The sequence below is a fragment of the Eutrigla gurnardus genome (assembly GCF_963514095.1).
Source record: "Eutrigla gurnardus genome assembly, chromosome: 8".
NCBI classification, from domain to species: Eukaryota; Metazoa; Chordata; class Actinopteri; order Perciformes; family Triglidae; genus Eutrigla; species Eutrigla gurnardus.
Window position 1 is genome coordinate 23,845,287 of NC_139922.1, and position 9,373 is coordinate 23,854,659.

The following is a 9,373-nucleotide window of genomic DNA, read 5'->3' on the forward strand; positions in this document are numbered from 1 at the left end:
AAGCATTTCAGCTCAGCTATGCACTTCTTCGGTGGTAAATATTTCATCTGTGGAGCTGGTCTCTTCCGCTCTTTCCCGGCTCGTCTCTCTCATGTGAGGCCCGTCTTCATGCCAGGTCACTGAGTGCTTTCAACGGAAGAACAGAGCAATGGAAAAAAGAAGAAAAAAAAAAAAAAACCTTTCCGTGATGGTGCTTAAATCCTTAGCTCAAAAGTGCAACTGAACTAGATCATCTGTTTGCAGAAATGTTGCGTACAACATGTCACATGAATAAGGGATCAGACTTGAAATAATAAATTGGGCACAGCGGGGCTTTGAGCTAAATGCTAGCATCGGCGCTCACAATGAAAACGCTAACATTCTGATGTTCAGCAGTAGGGGGGAGTATTGGCAAGAACCTCACGATACGATACGTATCACGATACTTTGGTCACGATACGATACGTATCACGATACTTTGGTCACAATACGATACGTATCACGATACTTTGGTCACAATATGATACATATCACGATATCACGATATAACTAAAGATGAAAACACAAATACCTGTATATGTTAATCAGATGATATTGATCAGATCAAATTATTTAATTCAAAACAGCCTCTCCATTTTATTAATTCCCATGAAATTCACTGGAATAAATATTGAAAATATAGGGTATATAAGGTATCTCATCTTATCTCGCATTTGCCAATCAGAGCAAAACAAGAGGTAGAGCAGAGGATGATGTTAGTTCCATAAGTTTAGCAGGAATTTAGTGATAAACTGAAAAGCTAGAGGAAGATATTACCATTCATCCTGAGAAAGAAACATGAATTTATGTACCCAAACTCAATAAAAGTAAAAAATCTCAACCCATAGCTGTCTAAAATTGAACCAGCAGCAAGTATTCCAAACTAAAAAGGCAAACCGATCGGCCAGATGATGCTTACCACACAGATCGTGGATGACGTCCAGGGACGAGGACCAGGAGTAGCGCTCGACTCCCCCTTGGGTGAGGGAGGGTGGAAGCGTCTCCAGCTCATACGCTCCACGCTTCTTCCAGTACAGGAACATAATGAGCAGCTATCTGGTCATTAATATACTCTAAACTGTTCACTCCATCAACCTAAAGCTTAGCTCTTCCCACAGCGTCCCCCCCACCCCCCCCCCCCCAAAAAAAAAACCCACCATAGTAATCTGAACTTCTGCAGACAATCAAGACATAACTCATCAACCCATCTTTATTATAGAACAACTTGCCAGACGTACTGAACTTTAAACTCTGCCAACTAAGGATTCTTCCCCACCTGCACAATGACCTCATCCAGCTGGAAGCCACAAAAAAAAATACTTTGCTTTGAACCTTCCGTCCAAGTCTTATTCTGTTTTAAGGCCGGTAGACGTGAGCAAACACGTACCCTCAAGTACAATCCATTAGATCTCCGGGGGACCACTGGTTATAAACCTGGAGTCAGCTTTACCACACAGGTCCTCTTTCTAATACTTAATGTCTCTCCACATTAACATCAAATGCCTCTTTTTGCGTCGATTGTGTACATTTTTAAGTTCTCCACTAATCACCCACAGAAAGCCACCCACTAAGCACTGCCAAGCACCCTGATGCCACCCTTTTCTAATCCATTTAAGAGACACAATTACAGACACCCTGCTGCAAACTTATCTCCACGAGTTAAAGGTCCTCCTTCCCCCGAGCCTCGACTTTCATCCACGGCCACGTTTCTCATACTGTACAAAACGTAAGAGTGTGAGGCAGGCTGCTCATGTTAAACGCCTGTGTAGGATTCTCCTGGCCATAGGGGGGCTTTTCTGCCCACTCCATCAGACAAGTGTGGTATTCATGCAGGAGGTGAGTTGCATGCTGGGACGGGCAATCCGGGCCAATGGCTTTTGGACTGGGTGACACAAAGATCTCTTTTAAAGCTCCCCTCCTACATCCAGAATGGACTTTATGTTTTGCAGAAACAGTAAAAAGGCTGACATTTTTCCGCATTCATTAGTGCCCGCGCCCTTTATGTCTCCTGATAGATTTATTCCTTTTTTATGAATGCGAGCGCTCTGTGGCGACTGAGCTCAGTTATTTCTGTGGAGGTACAATGCACACATTGGCCTCTTGGAGATGACATAGGCCGAATGACGTCCCCGTTATGAGATTATTATCTGGGACAAAGCGTTTCCACTTCTCTAATATCTCGGAAAAGGGGTTGAATAAACACGCAGCTACAATATCTGGAGTCACAGCATAATAATGTTGCTTAAAAGCTGATGCACTTCTATTACACATCCAAAATGGAGAAGAAATACTGTGAGAATGTGCTGCACCGGGGGAAGGGAGGGACGTTGTCACACACAACGACCCACATGTCCAATTTTGGGATGAGAAATTAGAGGGTAGGATGGGAGCCGGTTTGCTGCTCAGCTCTGGGCTTTGCAGACATATGGTAATAATCTGAAGCAGCTTTGACCACGCGGCTTCCCTTTTAATGAAGAGAGCAGTCGTGCAGCATGAGAACTGGGCTGCGAACGCGAGGGCCAATTTCCACCTACTGCCGAAAACAAAGAGGGCAGCGAAGGAGGTATTAGACGGCCTCGCTTTCATCATCATCCATGAGATCACCTTTTTAATAAAAAGGAAGGCCAGAAAGTACCCGCCTCCATTATGGCACCGACATTGACATTGGCAGTTTGATATGATCTCACGAGAAAAAGCTATTTAGCTCATGGAAAGAAATATTACATTTAAAAATGGACTATTTACAATCAAAACACCAACACACATCTGGCAGCTGTGTGCTGGCACAGGGTCCATTTTCTGACATGGTTTAGTTCCGTTAAATTATTGAAATGCGAAAGTCTAATAATCACAACCAGGATGTAGACATGGACTGTGTATAAGAAGCCTCGAACTCTAGACTCTAAACTTTAGACTGGCCAGTGGTGAACAACGTTAGCTTTCTTTCGCTAGCTGACTTTTTTGCAACCAGAGATGTCGCCCCCTGATGGTCAGTAGACAGAATGCAATGTTAAAGGCACTTCAGCATTGGCTTCACTTTTCAAAACCAGGAGGTTGCCGCCTGGATGTAGGTGACTTTTTCCGACACTGATGATATATCGTAATTATATTATTTTGTTACAGTTTCTCCCCTCTTAAATGAGCACGCCAACTACTTTCATAGAGTTTGACTGATTAAAGTTAAGAAAATTCAATATTCTGACTTCCAATCCATTGTATGGTTGGGCTTCCAGAACACAGGATCCTACACACACAATGCAACTCTGTCTTCCTCCCATCCAAAGAAGACTTAGAAGTAGTACCCCTCATGACATTCAATATCTGAGATTATAAGATAACTTAGATCATTATATCAGATAATATAAGATCCAGGAAACTAAAGGAATAGTTCTACATTTTGGGAAATAAATGTGTTTATTGTACCAAGAGTTTGATGAGAAGATTGATACCAACCTCACTTCTGTGCGCACATAGATGGGAGTGAGACATGGCTAGACAGTAGAATCAAACTTAGTCATCTAACTCTTGGCAAGAAAGTCAATGAACATATTTCCCAAAAATTATTCTTAATATAGCATATTGCCAGTAAACAGACGTCAAAATTGAAATATGTTTTTTTTTTTTAATTGCTTTTTATTGCAAATTTCCGACATGGAACATCACTATAACAAAAAAACAAAAAGTTGGCTCAACTACCTTTAATTTAGTGTCAGACAGGAATAGTACACGGCGTGCCGAGTCTGAATGAACTGGCTCCTCAATAAAACAACACACTCACTAAAGTATTAATGGCGTGTCGAGAGAAGAGTGTGCGAGCTGGTGCGGTGCGACTGTAAATGAGCCTGTCGGAGTGTGTGTGTGTGTGTGTGTGTGCCCGTGAGGGGAGAAAGGCAGAGTGTTGACAGAGGGAGTGCAGTTGAAGGCTCGTGCCCATGTGGAGGAGGCTCGGGGTTATATTTAGCGAGGTGGCCCATCAAACGGGTGGGGGGGGGGTTAACCCTTCCTCCGGCAAAAACCTGCAAGACTCCGAGAACTTTAAGACTTCATTTCCATGAAGGAGACACTCTAAAACGTGTCCCAGCCGTCTCAGGTACAGAGAGTTTTAGCTCCAATCGCCTGCAGAACTCCAGCTGGCTGCTAACGACGCCAAGACACATCCATGCTAGCAAGCTAACACTCACAATGCTGATGTTAGCGTGCTGATGTTGAACAGGTCGATGTCTGGTTTTTGAGTATTCGTTTGAGACATTTGGGATTGTGTCATTTGACTTTGATTTGACCTGAAAATAATAATCTGCAGATCTGTGAAGGAAGTCAGGCACAATATTTAATACCATTTTAATACCCGTTTATGGTTGCAGGTCAACCATCTTTATGAGTTTGTTGATCGTCACTAAACACAAATATTAGTTTAGCAGACAATGTATAGGAGAAGTTGATGATGACGGTAAATTAATCCCCAAAATGACTACAGTTCATCCTGTGGGGACCTGAATAATGTGCATCGGATTGCATGAAAGCTCCTCCACAAGTTTAAAAGCAGCTTCACGGCTACAACCAGCAACAACAATTGTAACACATCCTTTTAATGAAAACGTCTACATGAAGCATCAGAAAGTGGCTGCGAGAGAGGAGGCGGAGCCACCGAGTGAATTACTACGAGGCATCGTGTAATTTAACTGTCCGTCCTGAAACCAGCGGGGACAAACAACCGCTCTCCGACTTGTTGATGGGAATAATCCCATAATTGGAACAATCTGGCTAAGATTGCAGTGGGGGGCTGCCGTTGAGAAGCCAATAACAGAGTCGACGGGAATCAAAAACACTTATTCTCTAAAAGTACAGTTATTGTCGCGTGGAGGGCTCCGATACGCATAAACAGCTATTTAGCCGGCGTTGAGGTTATGGATGCGGAAGGGACATTTATGTTTAACTTAGAGAAGGTGTGTGACCTCGACGTAGCCCCTCTAAGTATCTGCTGCAGGCTATGACTCACCGTTGGTCTATTTACAACATACAAGGTGATCACATTAGTTGGACTTTAAACCCTGACCAGAGACCAGACACACACGGCTGAACCAGGTTAAATTAGCTCTGTATGCAAATTAAATGAAAATGCAAAGCAGAGTCCAAAGGTTTGTTCTGTGTGATGATGCAAATCAGCGGAGTAAGACGAGGACGGGGAACAGGCTTAATGTCCCCCCGGGGCAAAACAAAAAGAAAAGCCGGTATCTGAAATGTGAACCGAAGAAACATGTCTGATGTTGTGGAGAAATGTCCCGCAAAAAAACGAGCATAACAGCTGCACAAAGTGCTGCGACTGAGGGTAATGAGAGCCGACGAGTTGCAGCGATGTGTAGAAAAGCTACACCTGTTATATCGGTGTGATATTCACCTGTGCTTAGTGAGCCAAAGCCACATTAAAGGAGCAGTCCGACATTATGGAGTATGTGTATTTGCCTATCCAGATGAATATACTGAGATTTTATATATTCTTCTTTTTCAAAATGCATCCATGCGTCTGGTGGTTGTACCTGAACTGAAAAAGGGCATTTTTTCCTGTATAACAAAGGTCATGACCTTTGTTATACAGGAAGTACAGAACAGAAATGAAGAGATGTCAGGAAGGAAATGATCCGTCAAACACACGAGGAAGAGGATCAGAGTTATTGCATCAGTGCATGATTTGTTTTCCCATTACAGACATTACATCCAACCAGAGGAGAAACAAACTGCATTGCCAGGTAGATTAGGATTTACTGTGGTTAGGAGCGTAAATATCATGCTGAATGACTTAAAAAGAACTGTCTAGCATATTATAATGGCAGAGAAGTGAAAAAGAGCCTGAAGGGAGAACTTTTCTTTTCTGTTTTTCACTGAAAAAAGGAATTCTATCTGTGATGCAATAAAAACATTTTGTATTTTTTAAGTGATTCATATATTTTTTTGAGTTTCAAGCATATTTTTGATAATTATCAAAATATTGCTAGGTTGTTTAGGATAATCATGACATGACAAGTTTCTGCAAAACTGCACACGAAGCCGGGATCGTCCTTTTCTGAGTGGTTGGAGAGGAAGAGAGAAAAAAACACAAAAAAACTGACCCCGGAGGTCCATCAGGAAAAGGCAGAAATGCAAAGAGTGGAAAAGTGAAAGGAAACGAGTACCGGGTGTAACAATGGAGGGACGGTCTGAAGAAGTCAGGTTCAAACGTTGATCAGTGAGACCAAACACTCCCAAATACTTCCTCAGACCTCTGCAGCTTTTTCCAGATTTAAAACTTCCACAATTTTCCCCCAAAAAAACAAAAAAAAAACATCCCACTGCAAGATTAACGACTGTTCTGGAGCTTTCACTCATACTGCATGACCTTCAGCAGCAGGTGGGAGTTGGCCCAGGTGTCATGGAACTGTAGATGCTCACATTTTCTTTATGAGCATTTCCTGGCTCAACTCCCATCAGCTGATGAAGGTCATGTGATGTGATAAACTCCAGAGCAGCTACTAAATGGACCTTGTGGCTGTTTTCTTAACTTTCCTACCAACACGGGAGGAGAAGTCCTTGAAGTTCAATGGAACTTTGAACAATGACAATTACACGTAAACTCCATCTGCTGATGAAGATAATGTGAGACAACTGAAAGCTCCAGGACAGCTACTAAACGGTCCTTGCGATTCGACTGTATTGTCAAGTGGAGGGCCGGACAAGTTGAAAGAGAACACTTAAATATTTTTTTTTTTAACAAAACGAGGCTACATGCTGAAGAAGATCATGTGATCTGATTACAAGCTCCAGAACAGCTGCTACACGGATCTTGCGGCGAGACTTTTTTTTTTTTTTTTTTCCTGAACTGCCGTTTCCAAGGTCAAGATTAAACGTTGAACCTCAGCCTGAAAAGCCAACACGGAGAAGAAAGAAGCATCTACAGTTCCAATGCCGGCGGGGCAAAGACTCCATCTGCTGATGAAGCTCACCTTACGATACGATCGAACACATCTGGACATCGGATGACGAAAAACAAAGCGTCGGATGAACAAAACCACAGTCACTAAATGATAGATTTAAGCTCTCTATTCTTTAATGGCGATCAACACTTTTAAAGGTCCCAACAGGACATGGAAGTGGCATCAAAAGATTAAGAGCTGAGGTTTCTAGTCTTGTGTTTTTGTTTTTCGGCGGTGGACAGACACCAGACAAGACATCTGGTCCCAGATTAGACCAGTGTGTTTAAGACAGGCTTAAGACTCCGGTGGCCTGGAACATTGAAGGGTTCCAGACTCAACCAATTAAGGCTGCTAACTCCGTGCTTACTTCGCTTACTGTATGAACCCATGAACTGCCGGCGATGCATACATCACACGTGCAGAGATAACTTCAGGTGCGGGTTCTGGAAGAGATCAGCGGGAGGGGACAAAATATGAATCCGCAACAACGGTTTAGGTTTGTTTTGTTTTTTAAAACCATGCGTGCTTTGGGGGAATTAATTGTGGAGTTGCAGCCCCGGTGAAAGTCAAAAATATATTAAAAAAAATGTCACTTTGATGTGAATTATGAGCTGGGAAAGAGAGAGAGAGGAGAGCACAGATGGCGAGCCTAGAGGAAGGGAGGGGAGGTACAATAAATAGTGTTAGATGCAGATTTACAAGAGCTAATATCTATCATCTGAGTGTGTGCTGAGACCCTTCATCATGAGGGGGGACTTCAGATCAGAGTGTACTGTCCTCCTCCCAGCCTCCAACTGGGATAATTGCTCAGGTCAGTTGCCAAATCCAGCCATTAACTTTGATGACTGGGGGGGGGGGGGGGGGGGTAGCATTAAACAAAGAGTGAGGATCAAAGTCAGCCCCCCCTTTCCTATCTGACTTCTTAAAGCTCGGTGCAGACTAGTGGACTACACAAAGTGTTTCTCTGCAGCACAAAACATCCAAGGTGACTCCAAGTGCATGAACGGAACAGGAAAAGGGTTCAATTATTAATGTTTTTACTTACTGAGTCGTAATCTGAGACCGAGCCAGCTCCTTGGTGGCGACTTGTGCAGAACTGAATTCATGGTCCACTTGTTCGGCACCATGGATGCACGCGAGTCCGTCTTGAAGAAGAGGAGGAGGAGGAGGAGGAGGAACAACACAATCCCCCTGCAGCAACACCAGCAGGGTCCGCGTGCGTGTGTGTAGTCTGGTCTCAACGCTAATCACCCAGTTTTTTTAATTAGCACTCTTCTTTACGCCATGACGCGTTTCATCCCCGTTTCCTGCGCTCGCAACTCCTCTAATAGAAAAAAAAAAATACACAAAAAAACGCGTTGAGTTTCTGCGAGTCGGCGGCGAACACAAAGCTGACTCACATCGCGCTGAAATGCATGTAAAAAGGGAAATCATCCGCCGAAAGTTAGTACGGAACGCGGAGGTGGATGAGTCCGCGCTAAACTGTAAATAAACCTGTTGCTGTCTGCACGCGCACAAGCGCGCGCGAGATAGAGAGAGAGAGAAAAAAGGAAAATCTCCTCGACGTCCGTTGGTGAAGCTCGCTCGGTGGAGGAATGGAGACGAGAAGAAGGAGAAGAAGAAGAGGAGGAAAAAACACCTTCTTCTTTGGTGTTAAAGGAGCAGATCCGCGGCTGGACTTCCTCCCGGCGGCTTCACGCGACCTGCTGTTGAAGTTGAACGCGTTCCGTCGTCTCGCCGCCCTCGCGGATCAAACCGTCGGCTCTCCATTCATTCACACAACCTGGACCCACAAAAGACACTCGATGCAGTTTCTCTCTCTCTCTCTCTCTCTCTCTCTCTCTCTCTCTATCTGGAGTGACGTCGTGCGGCCGCTAGAGGCGCCAGAGAGACACAAAACAACAACAACAAACCAGACTCCATTCAGCTTCTCTGTGATTTCAGCCAACAGTTATATCTGAATATAGTGGAGAATAAAAAAGACAACACATTAGTTACTTAATAGGCTACTTCTACTCTGCATTTATTATTTTTTTCAATGTGATAACATTAGTTATTCAAATTAATAATAATGAACAAGTAAATTATAATATCTGATTCAGGATTTAGATGGAACTTTATTTATTCCCAGAGGAAATTCACAAGCTACACATCAGATAAAGTACTGATAACGTGCCATTCTGAATGATGAGTACTTTTGGCACTAAGTAACGTTATATTTTATACTTCTGCTGGACTTTTCCTTCTAACAGAGTATTTCTACACTCAAAGTCAGCTTCTCGTTTATAACTGCGAAAACGTTATGAGTTGGTTTCGAAATGTGAAATATCAGATTTGTTTAAAAAAGAAAAACCTGTAAAATAAGCAGGGAAAGCAAATGATAGTACACACTTGATATAATGCTGAAAGAC

General features: G+C 43.2%; 1 protein-coding gene across 4 annotated transcripts in view; it reads right to left on the reverse strand.

Moving 5' to 3' along the window:
- plekhg5b (pleckstrin homology domain containing, family G (with RhoGef domain) member 5b) overlaps positions 1 to 8,217 on the reverse strand; it is a gene marked incomplete at its 3' end in the record, with an annotated part of 59,122 nt that extends 50,905 nt beyond the window's left edge. For 2 of the 4 annotated variants that reach the window (XM_084016474.1, XM_084016475.1), the window contains exon 1: positions 938 to 1,080. In XM_084016474.1, the coding sequence (XP_083872600.1) occupies positions 938 to 1,061 (124 nt within the window). In that variant the 5' untranslated portion in view covers positions 1,062 to 1,080. Of the gene's footprint in view, positions 1 to 937; positions 1,081 to 8,007 lie in introns of those variants that run through there. The other 2 variants (XM_084016476.1, XM_084016480.1) reach the window with 2 other exon arrangements.
- Between the last annotated feature and the right edge of the window lie 1,156 nt (positions 8,218 to 9,373).